At 41.6% G+C, this 25,978-nt stretch overlaps 1 protein-coding gene across 1 annotated transcript in view; it reads left to right on the forward strand.

Moving 5' to 3' along the window:
• DNAH8 (dynein axonemal heavy chain 8) overlaps positions 1-25,978 on the forward strand; it is a 243,812-nt gene that overhangs the window by 184,483 nt on the left and 33,351 nt on the right. Inside the window, exons 81-87 of the mRNA XM_087817239.1 lie at positions 1,340-1,458; positions 3,024-3,226; positions 12,514-12,587; positions 14,582-14,734; positions 15,062-15,217; positions 22,753-22,869; positions 24,464-24,565. Of these exons, the coding sequence (XP_087673365.1) occupies positions 1,340-1,458; positions 3,024-3,226; positions 12,514-12,587; positions 14,582-14,734; positions 15,062-15,217; positions 22,753-22,869; positions 24,464-24,565 (924 nt within the window). The remainder of the gene's footprint in view (positions 1-1,339; positions 1,459-3,023; positions 3,227-12,513; positions 12,588-14,581; positions 14,735-15,061; positions 15,218-22,752; positions 22,870-24,463; positions 24,566-25,978) is intronic.

The raw sequence follows: 25,978 nt of genomic DNA on the forward strand, positions 1-25,978 counted from the left end.
TGCGGAGCTTTGTGCCAGGCAGATTCTTTGAGTGCAGCCAACTAGGGGGAGCCAGGAGAAAGATGGCAGCTGTGAACCATTTCAGAAATCCTCCTCCATCGTTTAGTGTCCCAGGGACAAAGTTGGAGCAACCGAGTTAATGAGTTGTTTACATGATGTGGACTTTGGGCAGCTATTTAACCTCTCTATGGCTCAGTAAAAAGAGGAGAGAAGAGAGGAAAAAGGACAGTGCTTGGGTCTGGCATGTAAGTTTCTGCTATGCTATCATTTGCTGTTTGCTATTAGCACTTACCATTGCTTTTTATTTTATTTTTTATTTTTTTAAGCATATCTTTATTGATTTCAGAGAGAGGGAAGGAAGCGGGGAGAGAGAGAGATAGAAACATCAATGATGAGAGTCATTGATCGAGCCCACAACCTGGGCATGTGCCCTGACCGGGAATCGAACCCCGATCGCCTGGATCTTAGGTTGATGCTCAACTGCTGAGCCACACCCAGCCGGGCACCATTGCTTTTTAAATATGCTTGCAGACTCCGTCTGAGGAATCTGGCCTGATTGCCGCTGAGGAGCAGCGTCAGGCTCGCCAACATGTAGTTTTGTCATTGGTTTTTAGTGCTCAGGCTTCACAGAGCACCTTGTGATGCTCTGAAAGCCCGCGGTTCTCTCCATGCTCTGAAAGAACAGGTGTTCGAGACCAGATCTTGGGAAGATTTAGGTTTAAGGTCTCAGGCTGGGGATCACTAGGAAAATGAGTTTTGATTTTGCTATCTATCAATATTTTAAGTAGAGGTCAACATTTAGAGGTTTGCTTATCAGAATGGTCTCTATCAGTGGTTCTCAGCCAAGGGCAACTTTGTGTGCCACCCCCCCTCCCAGGAGAGAGCATTTACAATCTCTGGAGAAGTTTTGATTGTCACGAATTGGGAGAGTGGTGTTACTGACATCTAGTGGGTAGAGGTCAGGGATGCTGTAAAACTTTATCCCACAATGCATAGGACAGTCCCCTGAACAAAAAATAATCTGGCCCCAAATGTCAATAGTGCTGAGGTCAAGAAACCCTGGTCTGTGTTTTTTTCCTGCCCAATCATTTAGTGTAATTGATACATGGTCCTAATCTCAGTGAACAGTGTAGGAAAGCAATGGAAAAACTGAAAGAGAATAGTAATATCCATGTTATTGGAGTCATTGATTTTGAAGAAAAATGTAAACGCGTGGTTATGTTTGAAAAATGATGTGCCTGGAAAGAATGACCCTCTAAGGTTACTCAGAATCCTCTGCCGATTCATTATTTCAACTACATGTATTCCTGTGGCTCGCTAATTGGCTTGTTTATCATAGATATCTCGTAATGAGAAGGGATGGAAAAGCTGGTTTGATAAAGATGCTCCAGAGGAAGAAATTATCCCTGATGGATATAGCGATTCACTGGATACCTGCCACAAGCTTTTACTCATCAGGTGAGAATGGGTATTATCAGAGCTGGAAGCATCACTCATCGTACTGTCACATTATGGAACTTACCTCAGTGAGTTTACTTGTCCAGGAGTTATTATATGTCCCAGTAGTTATTATAAGAAATGGATGTGCTTTCAAGTTGCAGTTTGGGATGGCAATTTTTAGCTCCTTGACAAGCAAATAAAATGGTGGCAGTGGCAGGGAATGGTATGGTTTGACAACATATTAATAATAGTACTTTCAGCAAAAAACATGAAAAATATGCTTTTATTATTCACTTTATTCATTTTTTATTGTTGAATTTACTTCTTTAAAAAATAGAATTCACAAAGTTACAAAGCAATTAGTTTATAAGCTGAAATTCAATTTCATCTGAGAAAAAAACATGAATATTGTACTATTGAAATGTATAATGCAGGCTTGACTATTAGAAGCAAAAGTTTAAAATTGATATTAAGGAAGGACATTCTTTTTTTTCTTTTCCTTCACACTTTTCACATTTTCTCAATATCCAGTAGCTCAAAGAAGGTTCTATATTAGAATACCAGTGTGTGTGTGAGAGAGAGAGAGTGCGAGCCTAGACTGGTGGGCAAGGCAGGAGGGTGGAGCTAGGGGCAGATGAAACCAACAAAAGATTAACAAAAAGATGTAGGAAAAATTTGGAGTAGTTTTTGTCTTTCCCAATGCTATGTTGCTGCCTGAACTTGCATTTCTTACAAAAAGTTGTTGCCTGGATGTTGTCACTCTGCAAGTGATCACAGCAGTCAGCAATGGTGACCTCATGATTTACCGAGTCTGGAAGAGCTTATTTTTATTGGAATAGATGTTCCTGTCTTTTATCCATTGTTTTAAAACTGAATCTTTGTCAAACAAATAATATAATCTGTAGAATTTGTGATTTAAAATATCAAATATCAAATGACATTATTTAATGCGTCATTGTGTTTAGAACCTACTACAATGGAGGCAACACAGATGGTAGTAAATAAATGCTTGCTGATCAACCTGCTTCTGACACTTTGAAACCAGTCCTCCCCCTGAAGCCTGCAGAGCTTCCTGGTGTGAGGCAGGCCAGCTCCTCCTGCTTCACTGCTGAGCGGGGCCTGGTGCATAGTAGCTACTTGATAAATGTCTGTCAAAGGGTAAATGTGCTCCTGTGTATTAGTTTGAATGAGGAATTGCTTACCTGAAGCTGATAGCCTCAGTAACAAGGGAAAATCATGGATGTATTTCTTTTAAAAAGCCAATTAAATTTTAGAGTAGTTGCTGTTTCTTCTGAAAATGAGACACTTGGATCAGCTGACTTCTAAGTTCCCTTCCAGGCTGACAACAGACTGTGTTGTAACTGGCTCCGCCCTACTTGCCAATGCCTGGCACCAACACCACATGGTTAAATTTGCACTCATCCAGGAGTAGAAGACCTTGCCGTCCCTCTTACATAGATCTGCATGATGAAGTTAGCTTTTTGTCCTTTGTTAATTAAATATGCTCTTTACATGCTTAGAATTAAATAGGATAAAAAAATGAACAGACTAAAGTTTTTCCTCTAACTCGTATTCATTTCTAGGTCTTGGTGCCCAGACCGTACTGTTTTTCAAGCAAGAAAGTATATTGCAGATTCTCTGGAGGAGAAGTACACAGAACCGGTTATCTTAAACCTGGAAAAAACTTGGGAAGAAAGTGATACACGAACACCTCTGATATGTTTCCTGTCCATGGGATCCGATCCTACAATTCAAATTGACGCACTGGCCAAGAAACTGAAGCTGGGTATGATCAACAATCTATGAAATTTAGCAAAACCTCCACATTTTGGCCTCAAATTTTGCCTTTTATAACTTTATAACCAATTAGAAATATATCCATAAATCTGAATTAGAAAAAATTTTAAACTCTTTCCTCCATTTTTAGATCTCCTAGAGTTAGCTTGGGAGAGAGATATGTTTGTGCAGAGAGGAACAAACTCATCTACCATATACTTTTTTTTAGGTTGTAAGCAGATGACCATACTCCATGGATAGTAGACTTAGCTAGAATGAACATACAAGAGCAAATTTTATTGCCATGTCTATATAAAATTACAACAAAGTCTATTTTGTCACAAATTTTAAAAACTATAACCATTGTAATGCATAGAAATTGGGGATTTATTTATTCATGCTTTCATTTAGTAGCCATTTAGCTCAGGCTACTAAATGATAGATTCAGGGAGTACAGAGATGTATACAACATAGCTGGCAAAGACAGACATGTGAACACTTATTGGAGACCATGTGACGACTATTGTAAAAGTTATGTACATGTCTGATTATAAGATCCAGAACTACTCAGACTGCATGGGGTACAGAGATCACATTGATGATATTTTGAGTAGGATCTAAAAAAAATTAGATAAAATTTTATTAGGGGGGGATGGTGGAAAATAGATAGAAAGTGTTCCAGGGGGAGGAGACAGGGCAAGGAGTTATAAACACAAGCTGTGAGAGCAGTGACTGCGTCAGCATAACTAAAGGACAGGGACCTGCATAACCCAGAGCCCACGTTGATACGATTGGGCCATCCTCTTAAAGAGGGCAGTTTATCTGCTCTTTATCCTCGGAAAATCTGAATGTTGTTGGAATTGCCATTGAGGGGTCTTCCAAGTTCAGATCTCTATAACTATACCTTGTAGGGTTAATTCATTCATAAAGATTATAAAAGTGATTGATTATGAATCACTAATCTACGCTATGAAATAAAACTTACATTGAGCTTATTATATAGTTAATTTAAACATGATACAAAATCAATTCAGTCATCTCTGAGTATTCACCTTATGTCCCTCTGCACTAAGAAGTTACTGTAAACCATTAGCTATGGTATCATGGTCTATGTTCACTCCCACTTTTCTCATCTTGATTTTGCTCTGTTCATTGTCACCAAACCATTCTATGTCCTATATGGATCCATGTTTAAATGGTTCTTTTGGCAATCGCTCATGGTTAAGTCTCATTAACCACCTTTAAAATGGGCTCTTTTGCTCTGATATTTACTGCAGCATGCTAGTCATCTGCGCTGGTCTAAGAGTGGTGCCTCTCTCATAGCCTTATAGCTTGTAAATCTTTCTCAGATCTAGTCCTCCACGGGTCTTTGTCCAGCTGCTTATATACTCTACTTTTCTCTGTATATAGATCTCTTTATTTCTACCTTGCCACAACCAATTTCCATGTGACAGAACTCAGGCCTCTTGTGGCTCATGGGCTTACGTGTTTAATAAGTTCAGCACTCCTGGGGAAACTCCCCTTACTCTCTTGGCCCCAAGTCCAAATAGCCGGGGAAGAAATTAATTGGTTTTTCTTTGGTCATGTGCTCCTTTCTGGGCCAATCAATGAACTGTTGCTGTGGAGATGAGTTCATAGCAGGAACCACATATGGAGCTAGAGTAGGGGGCATTCCTTAGAAGGGGATACTGTTCCTAGAAGAAGAGCATGTCCCACTAGAGTTACCATTTTAAATATTAATAATGCTGCCCGGCCAGGTGTGGCTCAGTGGTTAAGCGTCGACCTAGGACCCAGGCGATCAGGGTTCGATTCCCGGTCAGGGCACAAGCCCGGGTTGCGGGCTGCAGCCGATCAATGACTCTCCCATCATTTATGTTTCTAGCTCTCTCTCTCCCTCTCCTTTCCTCTCTCTGAAATCAATAACGATATATTTAAAAATAAATAAATAAATAAATAAATAAATAAATAAATAAATATTAATAATGCTGCTGTCTAGGACATGGATTTAAAATCAGAAATAAGAAATTCAAGATCTTCTTTGGGAGAACTTTTATGTGACATTAAATAAATATATAAGGCCAGAATTGTGCATTGCCTTTAGTTTATTACATGTTATCATACTGCTTTGCTTGGCAATTTGGTGACTTCCATTTCTTGCTCCTACTTTGTTTTTCCAACAATTGTTGCTTTGTTAGGAGACTAAAACAAAGTAGATTTTGTTTTGACACTGAAGGACCCAATGAAATATAAAGAACCATTTGCTAAATCATTTTTAGGAATGTTAGGAAGTCACATGCTGCTCACTGCTTTGGGTTAAAAATCCCCAAAATAGCTGTGAAAATAAAACTGTTATGTAGCCTGGCTCGCATGGCTCAGCGGTTGAGCATCAACCTATAATCCAGGAGATCGGGGTTCGATTCCCAGTCAGGGCACATGCCTGGGTTACAGGCTCTATCCCCACCCAATAGGCAGCATGCAGGAGGCAGCCAATCAATGACTGTCTCATCATTGATATTTCTACCTCTCTCTCTCCCTTTTGCTTTCTGAAATCAATAAAGACATATTTTTAAAATAAAAATAAATAAAACTATGATGTAGCCAGAGTAACTATTAATCTAGTCTCAACTAGAAATATTTCATTTGGATAACTGGGTAACATAATCATAGAATGCTCGAGGTAAATTGGACTCTGGAAATCTTGAATTGCAACTACCTTATTTTACAGTTGGGGAAACTAAGATCTGGGCATAAGGCCAAAGAGCTAGTTGGTGACAGATCTGATTCAGGACTCAGCGGGAAACCCCACTTCAGTGGTCTCTCGCTCTCATTCCCTCTCACTGCTTTATTGGTTGAATTATCTGTTACCCGAGAGCAACTTGAGGGATGGGACCAAATCAAACAAGTTCTTGTAGGAAAAGAGGAGAAGGAAGACTCGCTATGGAAGCTGCCTGTGCCCGGCAAGCTCTGCACTGAGAGGCTCAGAGCAGGTAGACTCTGCACAGAAGCACCGGTGCCTGCGCAGGGCGAGGAGCCTGGGGGAGGGGGAGGGGGACCCCAGAGGAAGGGCAGGTTCGAAAATAGAATCCAAACACAAATAAAGAGAACAAATGAATGAAATACAGACTCACAAGTTTTCAAAAGAAGGATTGAAAAACGGGCATAACAACGTATGCAGATAAGAAATTAAAATAAGAGAATGACATGTAATTATGGTAATAAATTTTAAACTCTCATGAAATTTGACAAATTTGTAGAAAAATACAAATTTACAACATTTTCTCAGAAAAGATAGAAAAATTTGAGTAGACTAATAATAAAAATGCGAAAAATTAGAAGTTTTGAAATTATTACCTCAGCAAAGGCTCTGGGTTTGGATGATCTTTTTGATAAGTCCTTTAAAACTTTCACATGCTGTGTTCCATTCCAGAACATAGACAGAGAGGATACATTTCTCTCTTTATTTTGAAGGAACAGCATTGTCCTGGTATCGAAAACAGACCAAGATAGTAACTACGTAAAAGAAAGAACACCACAGTTTGATCAACTTCTCAATATCAATAGGAGGATTGTAACTAAAATGCAAGCAAGAAGAATTCAGTGTAACATTACAAAAAATAACATGCAAAAGTAATAACAATGTGCCCTGACCAAGTAGAAATGCATAGCTGAAATGAGAGAGATGATAAAAAAATCTGACCCCAGCAAGTGAAAGACTTTCCCTTAAGCTATCACGTTATTACCTTGATAGATGCTAAAAAAGCATTTTATAAAAATTTAACCTTTGCATTTGGCTGTTGACAAGCAGACATAGAAGAATGTTTTGTTAATATGATAATGAGCATGAACTTCAGACGTCAGCATCATACTTATTGATGAGCATGAGCGACTAGAGACAGGCCATGAAGGTCAGGGGGAAGAGGGAGATGTCCGCCGTCACTGCTGTTATTTAGCATTGTTATGGAAGATACAGCTAATGTATTATAAGAGTAATAAATAAAAGATATAACTACTGGAAAGTAGGGGCAAAAATCATCATTATTCTCAGACAGTGTAATTGTCTAAATAAAAAACAAATCAATCAGCTGAAAAACTATTAGACTTAACAGGATAGTTCAGTGAGGTGGCTGGTCACAAAATAAATAGATTAAAAAATCAATGGAGCATCTTGTAAAATAAAATGTAAAAATCCCATTCACATAGCAATAAAAGTAAAACTGAGAAATAATTTTTAAAATACCCATTAGAAGAAAGCTATAAAACTTTCTTAGAGACATGAAAGTAGGATAAAATAATGGAGTTAAACCACATTCCCAGTATAAAGATTCATATTGTAAAGACGTCAGTGGTCTCTGATTTAATCTATAAATTGAATGCAAGCCTAACTGCAATTCCAACAGTATTTTTTTTCAAATGGGATAAGAGAGGATCTTAGATCATCTAGAGCAGTAAATGAATAGGAATAGCTAAGAAAGCCTGAGGAGGAAAAAGAGGAGTGGGGAATGGATACTAACAGATTTTTTAAACTTTATCAAATTGAGATAACTTAATCAGTGTGGAGATGGCTCAGAGTAGATAAACAGATCAATGTGGCAAAATAAAAGGCCCCAAATTAGACTCTAGTATATATAATAGCTTAGTCTATAATAAGATTCACATTTCAAATCAGTGGAGGAAAAGGAACTAAATAAACAGTGTTGGGGAAAACAGTATGGAGGTTTCTCAAAAAATTAGAAATGGAGCTGCCTTTGACTCAGTGATTCCACTCCTAGGAATGTATCCTAAGAATCCTGAAACAGTAATCAGAAAGAATGTATGTACCCCGATGTTCATAGCAGCATAGTTTACAATAGCTAAGATCTGGAAACAGCCCAAGTGCCCCTCAGTAGATGAGTGGATAAAAAAGCTGTGGGACATTCACACCATGGAATACTACGCAGCTGTAAAGAAGAAGGATCTCGTACCCTTTGGGACAGTATGGATTAAAAAATCAATGGAGCATCTTGTAAAATAAAATGTAAAAATCCCATTCACATAGCAATAAAAGTAAAACTGGAGAATATTATGCTGAGTGAAATAAGCCAGGCAGAGAAAGACAAACATCACATGATCTCACTTATACGTGGAATCTAAAGAACTTAGTAAACTGATGAACAGAATAGATTCAATGACATGGAAGCATAGATGAGACTGAGGAATGTCACAGGGATGGAGGAGGGAGGGAGGGTGGAGGGGGAGAGAGTAACCAAAGAATTTATATGCATATATGCACAACCCAAGGACACTGACAATGGTGGGGAGAGGGACTGGGGAGGGGGGTAGGACGGGGTGGAACGGGTCATTGGGGAGAGAAGGGAAGATCTGTAATATTTTAAACAAAAATAAAATTTAAAAAAAAGAAGAAAAACAAAAAAAGTGTTGGGGTAGCAGGTTACCTTTAGAAAAAAGTAAGAATTTTACCTCATATTAAACCCAAAAGTAATATTCTACATTGATTAAGGTTTTAAATGGTCTAAATTAAGCTATAAGGTAATAAAAAGAAGATACTGAATAGCTATGTAGTATTTCAGTGGCTGAAGGTTTCCTTGATCATAATACCAGAGTCCAAGACCAGAGGGACAAGATTCTTAATCTGGGTAAAGTTTTAAAACTTCCATATGTCAGAAGTACCATAAGGTTAAGCTAAAGCTTAAGCGAGGACAGGAGCGTGGGTTGGGAATTACAGCATTCCCTTTCCCTGGGGACGCCGCTGTCCTTCAGGTGTCAAGGATCCTCTTTAAAATTGTTCGATTGCTTTGTCCCAAGTATTCTACATGTAAGAACTTCTCCTAAGGACATACTGAGAAATGCACATCAAGATTTATATGCAAGGATGTTTAGCCTAGTGCTATTTATAATATTGAAAAGTTGGAAATGTCTTAAATATACAAGAGGGCCGTGGCTGAATGATCAGCATAGCGGAATACTGTGTCGCCATTAAAAACTGCTTTCCAGTAATATTTAATGGCAGTAAAATGCTCACAACATACTGTTAAGAAACAGATACATGTATATACGTATAATGTGTGATGTATATATGTTATAATACATACATATAATACATATGTACAAGTTGCAATATAGATCAGTGTACAGCTCCTTATTCAAAGCCCTTGGGCCTGATATGTTCCAGAAATCAGAATTTTCCAGCTTTAGACAGGTAGTATTCCATATATTATATAACACATTGCAGATAAGAGGATTAATATTTATGAAGATAGTGATCAATGAAGACTGTAAATAGCTTCGTGTCCATTTGGGTCAGCTTTTGCCACTAAATAATTTTATGGCAAAGCTTTCCGTTTTTAGAGTGTTTTGAATTTCAAAATGAGGGTAAGGGATTGTGCATATTAAGAAAGATTCGAATGAAGGTCTCCAGGGAGGGATATTGGTGATTTTTATGTTTTTCTTTATACTCTCCTATATTTTCCAAGGCTCTCACTGAGAACATATATTGCTTAATTAGAAATAAAATGTTTAAAAAAAAAAAAGAGAGAGAAATGAAAGAGACACAAGGCTAGTTTGGGAACCAAATGGGAAGGCAGTTGAAATCTTACTAAAGTCTCTCAAATACAAACAACTGGAAAATAAAGAATAAAACCAAACGCCAGACCACTAAAGAGTAATTACGCTGTGTTACCTGTACTGACACTTCCTAAAGACCCTCTGCAGCCATCCTCTCTGGAGAATCCCCCTCATGGCGTCAGTTTTGTTGATCTTTTCAAAGAAGATACTTTTGGTTTATAGATTCTTTGTTTTTCTAGTGAGTGCTGGCATAGGAGGGAGTGATGGGGAGTGACTGCTAATGAGTATGGGGTTTCTTTTCCGGCTGATGAGAATGTTCTGAGACTAGATCATAATTCTACAACTTTATGAATATACTAAAAAACATAATTCAAATTGTATACTTTAATATGATATGTGAATTATGTATCAATTTTGAAAATTTAAGGGTATAGTTATTGAGCATCTACTGAGCACCATAACACTGTCTAGATGCTGGGTAAGACACCAGATCTAAGTCCCTTCTCTTGTGGAGCTGACATTCTAGTTCCAGTGCAGGGGCAAAGCAGAAATAATTGATCAGCAAGTGAGTGCGTAATAAGCTAAGAAAAGTATATGCTAAGAAAGAAGCAGGGTAAGGGACAGAGGGATGGGGTTGTGTGCTGTTTAGATGGGATGGTGAGGGAAGGCCGATTGAGAGGGTGAGGAACACTGAGATGTGAAGGAAGTGAGTCAGAGCCCCTGACAGTGAAACACATTTCAGGCAGAGGGAACAGCAGTGAGGCTGGAATGCGTGTGAGGAGGCCAGTTGGTTGGAGAGAAGTGAATGAATGAAGACAGAGTGGTTAGATAAGAAAAGGTGTGTGTGTGTGTGTGTGTGTGTGTAGAGTGTGGCCACAGTGGGGGGTCAGTTGTGTAGGGCCTTAGAAGCTGTAGGTAAGGACTTCAGATTAGGTTTTGGATTTTGCTCCGAATGAAATGGGAAGCCATGAGATGGTTCTGAGCAGAGGATGGACATAATCGGGAGTTCGGGGCTTGACAGAATCCCTCTGTCTGCGGTGGGAAGAAAAGCTAGGAGGGGACAAGAGTGGAAGGAAGGCCCCCAGTTAGGAGGCTGTTGCAAAAATCCAGGCAAGAGGGGACAGTTACTTGGACCAGGGGGATAAAAGTGGGTGGGGAAAAAGTGGAGGGATCGGGAGGTGGTCAGATTCTGCCTCCAACTCTCCTCTCAACCCCTTACCTGGATCAATATAAGAAACTCAGGCCATCTGAACAAAAACCAGCACTTTCTAGAAGGGCTGTTTCAGAAGAGGGGGAAGGAGGGGAGAGAGATGTGGCTCCACTCACGTGTTCATACCCTTTGTCCATGTCAGCGTCCCCACCCCTGAGCACTGGCATGTTCCTCCGGTGCGGGAAGTGTGCGTGTTGTCGTGCCACCCAGAGGCTCCCCTCGCTCAAGTCCTCTCCTTCCCCCTCTTCATGGGTTGTGTGGGTTCTTCTCAGATGCCCCTGAGAGTAGTGCTGGCTCTACTCGAGCAGGAGGGATTATGGGACCTTTGGGGGGGCAGGGAGTCCAGCTTGGTTCAGTAGCCCTTGGCCTGTAGCAATTCTGGATTCTCTGGCAGTGCTCAACCATCCTCTCTAGGGCGCCCATCTCAGAGTTTCCTCCGGGGGCCCTGAGCCCACAAATAACCCCCAGTGTTGTACCCTGCATATCTTAATGGAATCTCTGCCATTAATCGCATGGTGACACTTAAATGGTGTGTCCTGGAAATGTCTTCTCAGTTCCTGCCCCACCCTGTGATTTTCTGCAGGCCCTTGTAGCCTCTAGGAGCAGTTCCCAGGCCAGCTGCACTGTTTGCCCAGCACAGCAGCCCATTTTCTTGAGGATGCCGACTCATCCAGCAGAGCAGGGCACAAGCATACATGCTTCACAATGTCTCCACTGACCTCCTTTCTCCACCCGGGATCATGCCTCGCAAACTCAAGAAAGTCCAGGCCTACGAAGGCACGCTTAAACGTTAATTTCCAGTGCGAGTTTCACAAGCATGATTCATGGGTTTATTCAATTTAGTGAATTCAAATGGCAGAACACAAATGTGGGTCTTGCCTGGGACATCACATTTCCTTATGAGCCTCAGTAGCATAGTCTCCCCTGAGTTGTAATCACGCGCTCTGCTCCCCGAGTTGTCTCCACATTTTCTTCGCACTCACTTCCAAGGTGGCGATTGAATCCGAGGAGCAGCTACCCCTGAATACAGCCCTCAGAGGGCTGAGCTACCTGAATTTCCATCTCGGAAATGGACAGACATGCCAAGAAAAACAAAACAGAGAGAACACACTGCAAGCCTGGCACCCTATCCTAAAAGTGTGAAAAAACGATTAAATCTTCCCTGAAGCAGCTGTTTGCTCACTGAAACAGAGCAAATTTAAACCCTCCTTCCCTCTGAGTGTCTGTGATGATACCACAGCTGCCTCTCCCAGCATCAGTCTGTCTTCTCATCTCCAAAGTCCCCAAGACACTGAAAGCCCAGGCTCAGCCTTTTGTCTCTCTCCCCACCCTTGCCTTGCCGGGTGGCTCCTCCACTTTCTACTCCACTAATGTCTCATCAACACGACCCAAGGCCAGGCCTGTTTGAATAGCAATGGCTCCTTCTTAGGGGGAGGGAGGCTATGACCATTCGGAAATGAATTTTTTGTCCCAATCCTGTTGAAAAATTTCTGTTTTAACATAGTGAACCTCCTCCTGTTTTACAGAATGCAGAACTATCTCCATGGGGCAAGGACAGGAAGTGCACGCGCGAAAGCTGATTCAGATATCCATGCAGCAGGTACGCAGCCGGGGCCAAGCGCTTCCGACGCAGCTTTGGGCTGGTGTCCCCTGGCCGTTGGGCCTGCCTAGGGCCAGCACAGTGAGGGCAAGCATTCTACCTGTGAGGCGGTCACTACTTTTGTTTATGTATATAGAGCCAACTTTTGATTACTTGTGCGTTTTAAACCTCCAGCTTGTTTGCTTCTGACATCCCCACAAAAACTTTGTTTCATTTTCTATAGTATATACTCCATTTTATTTTCACTCTTCCCCCCACCCCCTCTCACAATTTGGCTTTCACACTTTTGGGTTCCTAAGGATGTAGCTCTTAGCAGTCCTAGAGTTCCATGGTCAATATTAATAGATAGTGCTTAGGAAGAGACAGATTGAGACAGTTAAATTTCAATTTTTGGTTAAAATTAGGCTTTCGTTTTTCATTAGTGGATACTTACAGGCAAATAAGAAGTATTTGAGGATGTTATGTTTAAATGTTGATAATAGTTTTTATTGAAAATTGCAGGCTGGATGGAACATTGAGAAACGTTTTCCATCACACCTAATAAATACACAGGACATTAATTTTCTAGAAATGCTTGGCAGATAGCAATTTCAGCCGTAATAAGAAATTGCACCATTTATGAAAATAAGATCTTGGTTTACTTTTAAGCTTTTTATCTCATAATGTTCGTAGCAACTTTGGTGCAGTTTTCCTTGGGAATTAATGACTGGAGAGTGTTAATGGGCTGAACCTTGCCTGGGTCATCACATTTTCAACCTGGTCATTAATTCTCGAGAGCTCTGAGCCTTAATTTTTATCACTTAATCAAATTCAGTAATACATTGTATTTAATTTATATATGAAAGCAATTATATGTAATTATTTTTACTCAGATCAGATGGTTCACTCTATTGAATGACTTGACAGTTGAACTTTGGGCCTTAAATATTTCTTTAGCTTCCACAAGTGAAAAACTTTTTAGCTACCTCACTCACATTAACCTTTGGAATATTAGCTTTTATAATTTTTGTTTTCTTTCTCAAGGTGGGATAAGTACTGATAAAAATAACATTATTGGGGAAAAACAAAATATGACCAGGTGTAGCCACATTGCCACTTGAGGGACCCCAGGTTTAGGATAAAGCTGATGCTGTAGAACTCAGAGTAGGGACCCAGAAAGTAACTGGGTCCATGACGACACAACTCATTGTGAAGTCCATCTTCCCCTGGATGCCCCGTGTTGTCTAGACCAGCACATCCTCTCTGCTGTTTAAGCCAGTCTGCATCATATTTTCTCTTACATTAGAAATCATCACACACAAACCTTACCATAAACTTTCTGTGCTCAATATTTTGTAGCTGTATTCAATCTGATCTTGTTATCTAAGGGTAGCAAAATGTTGTCTGGTTAATAAACTATTATCTCACACAGCAGTGATGGTTATGAGACTTGCATTGTTAAAGATAGTTTTATCAAGTATTTAGTTTGTGCTTAATACGTCTTGTGCTTTCAGGAATTATGGGAAGAGTGATGACAAAGAATGAGGTTTAGTATTTATGGTAGCAAATGTCACCAAATGTACTGTGTCCAGTTCTCATGAGGGAAAGTGTACCTCTGTTTGTAACTAGACTTTGGGGGTAAGTCAGTTCTAATTTACTATAGGCAGAACAATTTAAGTTACAGATTCCAAAATCCCCATTCCCACCATTAGATGGCACACACACTGTACTAATACAAGTCTGATTGCAAGCTTTAATTTCTGTTCCCTCCTGAGCCAGGGGTGGCAGAATGCAGTCCTTTTGAGCCCACTTGATTCCAAGTAAACAGCTTTATCAGCAGCAGAAGAAATGATTGTACCAACATATGATAATTTTATTCAAAACATAGGCTCAAAACATAGTATTCACATTCCCTAAACAAAGGTTTAAAAAGATTTTGTTTGTACGTTTTGTTTTTATTAAAATCATAGCAAAAAAGCTATAAGAAATTAATGCAAAATCACTTTGGAATACAGGGTGGCTGGGTACTGCTGCAAAATTGTCACCTTGGCCTAGAGTTCATGGAAGAATTGCTGGAAACAATAACCACCACCGAAGCCAATGATGACTCCTTCCGAGTGTGGATAACCACTGAGCCTCATGATCGATTTCCAATTACATTGCTTCAGGTTTGCTTCCAGAAGATTAGTGTCTTTTCCTTGAGGGTTACACAGATAAAGGTAGCAGAATTGGCATTATCAAAGGGTGAAACACAGCAGGGCTTTTGGGCGCAGTAGAGTCGCACTGCACAATCTCATCCTATAATCACCAAACTTATACAGCTGGTATTTCCACAGAGGAGTTTTGAGACTCTGTGCTGATTTCTTGGGTTTCAGCTCTGATCAGTGTCACATTTTATGTACCGTGAGCATATTTTTGTTTGACGTATTGTAATTTCTGTTTTCTGCTTTACGATAATTTATACAAACAAAATTACCATTTGCTTTTTACGACAGACTTCTCTCAAATTCACTAACGAACCACCGCAAGGCGTGCGAGCAGGTTTGAAAAGAACGTTTGCCGGAATTAACCAGGACCTACTGGACATCAGTAATTTACCCATGTGGAAGCCGATGCTTTACACAGTGGCATTTTTACACTCCACCGTGCAGGTAACTTCTGAAGCAGTTTGCACCTTGGGGGATGCTAATGATGTTAAGTGGCCTTACCAGAAAGCCCCTCTGGGAGGGCGCTGTCTGCACTGTCTGCCCCTCACCCTGCTCTTCTCCCTTCCTGGTACTCTCCCCACCTGCCAAGTATATATTTGTTTATGTGCTAACTCCCCTCTCCCCCATCAGAATGTAAGCCCCGTACCTGCTGAGTCTCCCCACCACAGCAGCAGCAGGGGCATTCCCAGAGCTCAATACATGTCTGTGGGATGCACAAACGGATCATTTCAGTGGGAGCTTGGTTTCCAACGTGCCTGTGGTGGCCAGGAATGTTCTGTGCACCATCTCTGTGATACCAACAACCACATTTTAAGGCAGGATTATCGCCATTTTAAAAATGAGGAAGTCAGGATTCAAAGAGGTTAAGCTCACCTTGTTAGGCGGTAGATATCAGAGCCAAGCCCTACACTGGCTGCCTCCGGTGCAGGTTTTGACCCTACTCCCCAGTAGTGAGAGCAGTGGTGTTGGGAGGAGGAGTCACAGTGGTTATCTGTCTTTTCCAAGTTGTTTGCTATTTACTTTTACCATACACTTAAAAAGTAATTTAATAATTTTATGGCTACCCAGCAACTTGCCTATGGATTTTTTCATTCTGTTATTGCTTTGTTCTACATTTGAATTTTGTGTTTTGTTCTATATTTGAAAGTTATGCTTGGTTCACGCCTTGATTTCACAGGGAGATGAAAGGCTTCCTTCACCCCTCCTTGCCTTCTCCCTTCCCTGAGGCTGGAGTGAACCAGGGCCAGGCTTCAGGGCACAGCGGGCGCTGAGCTCCCCCTCTCTCCCGCCCTGCCTGAGAGTGGAGGGGGATGGGGTGCCCACCCCAGAACACACTGGGCATATTTACCCTCAGGCTCATTGTCCCTACCAGCTTGCAGGTTCCACACTGCCCAACAGAGAGGGCTGATGTTTATCTGTCCCTTACCCCGAGAGAGTTAAAGCCAGGTAAAACCTTTGTGGGTGGCTGTTTCCAGTAAGTCGCATTGTGGCCTTTGGGTGGTAAATTACACTGAAGCCTCTTTTATGCATTCTTATCTGGGGATTGTTCGCTTTGCCAGACTTTATCATACTCTAATATAAATATTGCTTTAACTCTGCTATTTAATTTCCAATTCACAAATAGTATATTTTATGATCCTGTTCTTAGTGGTGATGATTCAGCTCTTCCACCGTGCTTATCACGGAGAGATGATTGCGGTATTTTCCATAAGGTCAGTGCGGCAACCTGTGTTGTTAGTGGCCGTTATCCAAGTGCCAAAAAGAAGAACAGGATTGTGGCCAGCCAGGGGGCTGCAGTGTGCTTGCACTTAACATGACTTGCAATTGGGTTAAAACAGAAAAAAAATCTCCTAGTGCCATGAAGCTAACAGTGGTGTGTCTATGAAAATAAGGTTGAAAATATCTCTTAAAATCCAATCATAGCAGTGCTATACAGAGCACTTCACTGAGTGTCAGGTGGCCTGGACTTTAGTACTTGCTGCAAAATCAACGGGCTGTGTGAGTGAAATTGGTCAAGTTATGCCCCTCTCAGAGTTTCAGTTTCCCCACCTAGAGACAGAAGGGGGTGATCTTTCAAGATTTCCCCCATTTCTAAACTTCTGTTATCTAGTTCTATGACTATACAGGGCATAGAACAGAAGCATATTTTCTTCTGTTTTTGTATTTTTTCAATTTCAGAAATGTTTACTGTGATTGTGCCTAAAAGTTTTCCTTTACTTGGTTAGCATAGAGCTAGCTTGATAGAGAAATCCAGAGTTCTGTAGGGGCTTGCGGTCCCAGGCCAGCAGCATTGCATCACCCTGCAGCTTGTAAGAGGTGAATCTCAGGTCCCACCCCAGACCTGATGAATCAGAGTCTGTAATGAGATGCCCAAGTGATTCGTGTGAACATTAGAGCTTGAGATGCAACTGATGTAGGAGCCTGTCTGAATAGGGTAGATTGTGACATATTTTCCTAGTGTTGGACATTATAGCCAAATACCTGATTTGTTAATCGATTGATTCCTCCAAATCAACCTAGATATCCATTGTTTTATGCAAACACGATGTATATACTTTTGTCCCTGCAGATTGAAAAAAGAACAGGAGGTTGGTTCATGTCACATAATCTGAAGCTTCTGAGCAGGGGAGAGGTTCATGCTGGAGCCCATCTTACAGCAGAATGCAGAACCTCAGAATAACCCCCGCCTGCCCCCCACATAGTTTTTCTACTGAATCATGATTCGGCGTCATGCCATCCACTCACCCAGCTCTGGGGTGTCTTGTGGACCCTGTTCCTGTTGCAGAGGACACAGTGAGCACCCTCCTCCCCTATAAGAAGGGAAGGTAGATGTGGCCAGTCAACCTTCTTGGGTAGAAGAGTGGTGGGGGGGTGCAGTTTGTTTTGTCGTTGAGGTGGGAGCAGGCTTACCCAGGAGGAGAGGGCCGGGGTGCCTCCGTGGGAACTCGCATAGATACACAAGCCAATTATGTACTAAGCTCTGCTCCTCCAGACTCCCCCCAGGTTCCTTCCCTTGTCCTCCAGGAACTTAATACCACCCACGTGAGCCAGAAAGTTACTGCAGCAGCTGCTGTTGGTGATGTCTTTGCCTTTGCAGCCAGCCCTCCTGCCCTCCCATGGGAGCCTTTCATTCCCAACACCCTGGTGCATGCCTCAGCTCACTGGGCCACTACCCCGAGAACATTCCTACATCCTCTTGAAGATGATTCCTGAAGAAGCTTCCCTCTGGCCAGCCTGTTATCTCTCTATGGTTTCCCAGAAACTCCATCATAGCACTGGGCCGGGTTCAGAGCAAGTCTCCATTCACCCTTGAGGATTTGAATTTTAAATACGTCTTCCTCTAAAGTCTTGGTCTTTTGAAACTCAATAATTACATTTGTAGTCTCCTTGCATCGCCTCCTACAGGAGGTCAGAATAACGTTCTGTTTTTTCCCTGTTGATGGTCGGTGTACCCATCCTTTGTTTGCGCAGCACACTGGACCCGGTGACCGTCTCAAGCAGTGCTTCTCAGCCGTTGCCTGGGCCCCAGAGTCCCTGGGAGGAGGCGGCGGGGTGGGGTGTGCAGTCCTTTTAAACACTTCCCAAGCAACTCTAATATGCAACAGGGATTGAGAATAACTGCCAAGCAGCCAGTGCCCTGAAGGGAAGAGTCTTCAGTCATTTTTATGTCCTTTTCGTGGTTTGGAATTTTTCTCCTCATGACCTTGACTTGCACTCATTCAGGACTTGGGAGGCTTTTCTATTTGGGACTCTAATTTGAGGCCCCATTTGGGACTTTTCTAATGGCTCATATACAACTCTGTGGGGTTTGTTGCTAATGTCATTGATTGGGAGCTCTCAAATTTTATTCTGGCTCTTAAAAATAATTTAACTATTAAATAAAAAGGGCCACATCAGCAGGCCCGGGGGTTCCACTGTTAGTTCTTTGTTCAGGAAAGCATTTCCTTCTGCACTTTTTCATTCCCAAGTTTGAGCCTTGGCAGACACTCCCTTCAGTGTAATAGCCTGTGTACAGTTCTTGCTTTGGGGAGCTGTGGTTATAAAGTTCTTAGTCTAAATGTGCTCAGCATAATTGCAATAATATGATACAGACTTTTTTAAAGACCTTTTACACTTTCCTCTGTAGTGTTTCCCAGTGGTTCTGGCAGTTTCTGTTGCTTATGTTTACCTATTAAATTTCCCTTCCACTGTCCAGCATGGGCTGCGTTTTTCATCGTTAGCCTTAGGCCCTAGTAAACAGGGTGTGTTGCTCCGAGGAGTCCCTTGTTTTGAAGATGCGAGTGAAGGGATTCTGCATTGGGCTGTGGGGGATGGGATCACCAGGTAGAGTCAGACTCTAAGATGAAATTGGAAGTAGTTTTGACATTATTAAAATGATGACTCCATTGAGCAACTCTTCTTTAGCATTCTGAGGATTCCAAGTTATCCATAATTCCCCAGTAATTCTGTGTTTTGTATATTGTTTGGAATAAAAAAAGGGAACTGTGCTGGTTAACTTTAGTAAGTAGACTAGTCTTCCTCAATTTGTCACTCTCCAGCTTGGTAATGGATAACTCCCCTATCCTGAGTCAAGTTTAGCCCTTTATCCTGCCGTCAAGCCTGTCTCCATTCCACCCCTGAACCGCCACACGGGCGCGTGGTCCCAGCTGCCCGGCAGAGGCCGCCTCCTGCTGCAGCCGCCTGTCCTGCAGCCTCCTTCTGGGTGCGCCGAGCTCTCCTTCCTGGCTTTGCTCCCGGCTCTCGTCAGGCCCAGCAGTCTTTTCCTCCAGGGAGATCAGCTTCTGTCCCCTTCTCCAGTTGTATTCTTCCTAGAACCCACTGACTGAACATCTTCCTCAGGCTTGTCATCTGTTAAATTTTGACAGTTAATTATACACTGTCCTTTCCTTGTTGTTAAGTTTTATTTTCTCAACTAGGCTAAAACTTTTTGAAAATACATTGAATTTCATTTTTTCCATTGTAATGCATAGGTCTTACCCCATAGTTTCAAAACTACTAATTGGAGATAATTCAATGTTCCAAATTCTACGGAGGTCTCCTGCTTTTGAGCTATCAAATGAGTTGTCAGGTCCCCGTGGTTTGAGTCTATCCTGAGGGCATCCCAAGGTGATCATTCAGAATTTCTTCTTTATTGTCACTTAGAGAGATTGGCAAGTACAGAAAAAAAAATTAGTGAGAAAGTGAAATGACTTTATTTGTGGAAGAAAAAACACCCACCAAGATTTTGTCTTTTTTCCCTTAGATGAGCTAAACAGTCTACGACCTTAGTGAGCCACCCTAAAAAGTGAATGCTTTAAATGAAGTAAGGCACAAATCTCAGCATTTGGGGCAATTTTCAAAGATCACATTTTAAGGAACAACTAAGTGGTAATTGCTCAGTGCTTATAAACTGGAGGGTCTCCATAAAGCCAATTTAAGCTGCTGCAATAATGGGAAGGAAAGAACTATTTTTCAGTCTGCTGTCTAATTGAACAGTAAATTTTAAAAAGTCAAACATAGGTGAAACTAATTTAGATTTGATTCTCTTTTTAAAAAATGGGAAAGCATTTGCATTTCACCAATAAGTGGTTAGCATTCTACTCTTTGAAGACCTCAAGATAGAAGAAATTCCAGGGACTTGGAGGTTAGCTGAAGGCATTTTCATGTTAATATTCCATAGACCCTCCCGACCCATACTTGCTTCTAGAATACAGTGGTACCTCAGTTTTCGAATGTACTCTGTTCCAGAAGACCACTTGAATTCTGAAATGTTCAAAAACAGAGGGATCCACAGCCGACAGTTAGGCCTCGGGATCTTGCCCTCAGCGGAAGCCACGTGGCATGTTCAACTTCTGAGGCTTGTTCGAAAACCACAGCATTTACTTCTGGTTTATGGCACTTGTAAACCGAAATGTTCGTCAACGGAGACATTCAAAAACCGAGGTACCACTGTAACCTGGAGGAGGCTCACTTCAGTGTTTCTGGGATCCACTCAAGGAATTCAAAACCCTGTGTCAGCCTTGGAATTGACCCCCCCAGAGGGTGAGAGAAAAAGGACCTTTCATTTTGATGATTATAAACTAATGTTCATTAGACAGCCATGATCCTTACTCCAAGATACAGGTGTAAGAGGGGAGACAAAAACGGGAGTTTTTCACTGTCAATGCTCAAAATCTGATAATAGGACCAGATATTCAGCATGAACCACGAGGAAAACTCATCAAGGCAACATGATCCAGAAAGCCATCAAGAGAAGCTGACACCATTGAGAGCCAAGGCTCCCCTTCTCGCACCTGGGACAACACCACAAGTCTCTGTTGTGGTTCACCTCTGCACCTTCTTACCTTCTCTATGTTGGGGTGGAAGGTGGTGGTGCCTCACTGCTCCTGAGTTCCCAAGTCTCCCTAGTGAAGCCCTGACTGGAGTAAATGCCATAGCAATTCTGAACCCTAAGTCCAAATTCCTGGGACAAGGAATCTGATTGGTTCTTTTTGGACTGACTGTCCACCTTCGATGTAATTAGTTAAGGGATGGGGTGGGAGCCACACCATATAAATGTCTTAAGGTCTGACGACCTAACCTAGAGGTCTAGAAGTAATGGGAGTCGACATTTTTAAAAGTTACGTGTTTGCCCTCAGTCTGATCTCCCAGAGCTCAACATCTGGACCCAAGTTAATTTTCATGGTTTACTTAATATTTTAGAAGCATATCCTGAAAATCAGTAATTAAAACCTTCGTGCTTTCTGAGATTCTTCTCTGACCTTCCCATGAACTTGTACAAACTAATATTTGCATTCATTTAGATTCCTTTAAATGTGGCATTTGTCAGGATCTAAAGCATGAAGCAGCTGCAGAAGGAAGGATTGGACTAGTTTGTACAAACAGGGTGTGTGTGGGGGTGTTGGGTTGGGGAAGGCAGAAAAGACAAAAGAATATATTCAGAGGTAGAGAAGTATAATTGCATTTCCCCATGGGGATTCTACTCTCCCCGTGGGTCCTCACCTCAGGCAGTAGTGTCAAAGACCCAGGAGGTAGCCCAAAGAAATCACAGGACCTTCCTTAGAGACTGGTCATGTGCTAGAGCAGGGAAAGCTGATGGTATGGCAACATGTGAGTTCATCTGTGTGGTGATTAGGGCCTGGAAATATCAGTTCTAACATAACATACCTTTAAAATGGCCTCCAGAGCCTGGCTGGACGTGGCTCAGCGGTTGAGCATCGACCTAGGATCCAGGCGGTCAGGGTTCGATTCCCGGTCAGAGCACATGCCCGGGTTGCGGGCTAGGCAGCTGATCAATGACTCTCTCATCATTGATGTTTCTAGCTCTCTCCCCCTCTTTTCCTCTCTCTGAAATCAGTAAAGATATATTTTAAAAAACCAAAACTTTAAAATGGTCTCCAGAATATCAAGGCCGTTGGTTATTATGCATAAGCTGGCAGTTGGCAACGGTGAGCCAGTGTTTCACAGAAGAATACATGAGGGCAAAGTGAAAATGCTGGGACAGGAAGGTGTGTCGTGTTTTACAGCAGGAATGTTGGTTTTCAAAGTCCAAAATTGCAAGATTACAAAGTGAAACTAGCAGAGAGTCTAAGTGCTTGAGTGCTTAAGTTAGTCACCTTGAAAAAAAATTCAAAACCTTACATTTATTATTTGAAACTTCCAAGAGTCCAACTTAGAATAAATAGTTCATTTGACAGATGTCTATTGAGCACCTGCTGCATTTTTTTTTAAGTTGGCAGTGGAGACCTAGACTTCTTTAAACCCCAAATCTCCAATTCAGTAGATATTTGGAGATTGGTTCTTATAAACTGCCTGGCTATTGAACCATGGAATAGTATTTTGGAAGGTCAGTATATCCAAAACTGAATACTGTTCTTTTATGTCAACCTATTTTGATATCATGCTTTAATTTTACTTTTTATTTTAATAATAATAATAAAAAGAATCAGCTGTATACAATTTTAGAATCTCACTCTGTACTTTTCTTTGGTGTTTTTAAGGAACGCCGCAAATTTGGTCCCTTGGGATGGAATATTCCCTATGAATTCAATTCTGCTGACTTCACAGCCAGTGTTCAGTTTATTCAGAATCACCTTGATGAGTGTGATATTAAAAAAGTGAGTGAAAATTCTTTTCTGTTTTTATTGCTGTCTTTGATCAAGGTTCTATAGACATTTCCAGTGTGATATGCAGAGAATGTGCTGGGGTCCCCACCTCCCTGCAAAGGGACTGCCCGTTCCTGTCAGCTCTCTGCTGGTCCAGCCATTCAACTCCCACCCTCCTGCCCATAGGAGTGCTTTCGGACTCCATCTCACACTGGTCTTCCTCACATCACACCCAAGAGTCAAAGCCAAGCTTTTCTCTCTTCCTCTCACTCATGCCTCCTCAAGTGAAATGTTATCTCGCCCCGGTCAACATCTTAACAGATGGTTAAGCTCATGCACGTAAATAGCAACAATTCCCAACAAGGGTCGCTAATGGCTGTACAGCACCTCACAGCCCTCGGAGTGCTTCCCCGGGCAGGGTTTCATCTTTATTTTCACAACTCTAAGGGGAGGCATCACTACCAGCCCCGTTTTACCGTTGAGGTAGTAGACAAAAGAGAATAAGGGGCTTCCTCAAGGTCACAGAGCAAAGAGTGCAAACCTGGTTGCCCTTTCACACGTGTATTAATAAGGACTGTGAGCTGGAGCAAGTCCCTGAGCCTCTGGGAGCCTGATTCCTCACCTAAAATGGCCATGGTTTCTGTAGAGAGTGAGTTAGCATCGTGAAAGCACAGCTTATGGTGCTAATGGGGCTCAGTGAGTACCAGTGTCCTGCTCACCTTCTAGCAGATCCAGAGGGAAATGAGACTTTGTACTGGTGGTGATGCTAAGCCAGGGTGAGTCTTTATCTGGGTGGGTGGGAAATCCACAATCAAACCATTTTCCCTTGACATTACAAGGAGATAATAAGTTGACTATGACATTTTGATGAATCATATCGCGGGTTTATATTCTGTGATGATTTATCATGTTGGTATATACAAGGAACAACTCTCCTGAAATAGTTGCTTTGAAACGCCACAGAGCTGAAAATAAAGTTTTAACCGAGAGAAAGTAAAGTCAAGCATCCTTATGTCTCCTACCTCAGAGGTACTGAAGTGATTTTTAAATAAAAAACTATTACTATCTGAAATGCATTGCTGGTATAAAATTGCTGTGGAAATGAATACACTTTCATGTAGTTAAGTTCACAGAGTGAGACACCAAAGGACTTCGTTTAGAAAATGTTGTGACTGAATCACTTTCTAGTTGTTCTCATGCTGAGTCAGAAGATACGTTACTAAGCGTGCATGTTGGAGTGTCGATTACGTGGTTTTTCTTTTCTTCACTAAACACCGCTTTCTGCTCTAGCAGCTTGGCATTGCTGTAACGAGCACTATAGGTGATTCTAGCCACAGAGTGAAAAATAGGTTTTATCCCCTATTTTAAACAATCGGTGAGCAACATATTCATGAATGTTCAGTGTTTGGGTTTGCTGTTAGTGAACAAACTGTAGCGGTTCCCGTTGTGTTAGAGCAGCAGGGCTGTTAAGGTAACATAATGAGGGGTTTACATGCAGCCCAGTGGGTGCCTCCTTTCCCAGACCTTGCCTCTAGGAAGGGCCTGAAATGTTTAGGATTTTCTGATTGCATGGACGGTGAAGAATTCTTTTTTATTTTTAATACAGGGTGTATCGTGGAGTACGGTTCGGTACATGATTGGAGAAGTGCAGTATGGAGGCAGAGTGACAGATGACTTCGATAAACGTCTACTTAATTGCTTTGCTAGAGTAAGTCAGTTGGGGGGAAGGTATGGAGACATTTTATTATATTTTCTTTTTAAACAAAAATATTTTTTTGTAATACATAAGCCAAACTTAAGGGGGAAAAGAAATATAGAGCCGAACTGCTGCAAACAATCAGCCAACAAAACAAAATTAAAACCAAAACCAAAACCGAAACCAAACCATCTAGTAATATGCTTGTGGTCTGTGAATCTTCTGTACAGATGAGCTGTGCATGCCCAGGGCCCCTCCCAGCCTCCTCGCCTCCAGGAAAACACTGCACATAATCTCCCCGCTTCTTTCTCTGAAACCACGCAGAGCGACTTTAAGCCCCAAAATAACTGATTGGAAAATGAACCATAATTTGAGTTTTCTCATCTTTTCCATTAGGTCAGACAATTGAAAATTGATGAAGTGTTCATTTTTTTCTCTGTGCCCAGTGAAACCCACATGTATCACTTTGAACATTTTCTGGAGAGTGTTCTTAGCAGTCATGGCTTTCACCCTTCATGTCAAGGATGAGTAGTATATATAACCCACCAGATTCAAGCTCCTGTTAAAATTGTACATGTTAAAGAAGCAATATATATTACCAAATGGGAGAAAAGCAGATATGTGAGTGTTTTATGGTTGCTTGAATTCTTTATTTTAGAATCTATATTGGCAATTCTCTGTTTCAATGACCCACCCACACCCAAACAAAATGAAAACTTCAACAAAATTTAAAGCACAAGCTTTGGGGGTACTTTGGTAAACTAGGGACTGACCAGAAAACTGATGTTTCTTTCAACCTTTTACAAGTTTTCTTGAAACTATGTGCGGAGAAAGGTGGGTGTCATAATGATGTGTGAGGGCAGGAACCTGGCTCCTGGAGGTTAGACCTGTACAGACCTTCCAGAGAGCCACTGGGCAAAATTTACCGAAATTAAGTATCCTAGGTAGGGACATCCCAGAATATTTCTAGAAAGAGTCTACAAATGGATATGTCTGCAAATAGTGATATTGTATGTGGGAAGTTGAAGGCAACCTAGGAGTCATCATGGGGAATAGATGAGTAATGTCGCAGATGCCTGTTGTGGAATATAGCGCCGCATTTGGAAGAAATAATCTGTGTGACATCATGCACAGATCTTAGAAACTTCCTGCTGAGTGCAGAGATTAATGAAATCAAATGAGATCTCTAATAACACATGTATAGTTCACAAGGATAAATACACTTTCAAAGACATGTATCAAGGACATTTAAACAGATGCCCTGAGAGGGAAGGAGACTGGGAGTGAGTATCAGGGTTGAGTGGGGAGAAGACTCAGTGGGGCCTAGACTCATGCGAACAATAATATAAAGGGGTATGATGCACTCAGCCCTGTATCTGAGCTCTGAAGGAGAAAGTAAAGGCACCTCAACCTCAGCCTCATTTA

Source organism: Miniopterus natalensis, chromosome 5 (assembly GCF_054644295.1).
Source record: "Miniopterus natalensis isolate mMinNat1 chromosome 5, mMinNat1.hap1, whole genome shotgun sequence".
NCBI lineage: Eukaryota > Metazoa > Chordata > Mammalia > Chiroptera > Miniopteridae > Miniopterus > Miniopterus natalensis.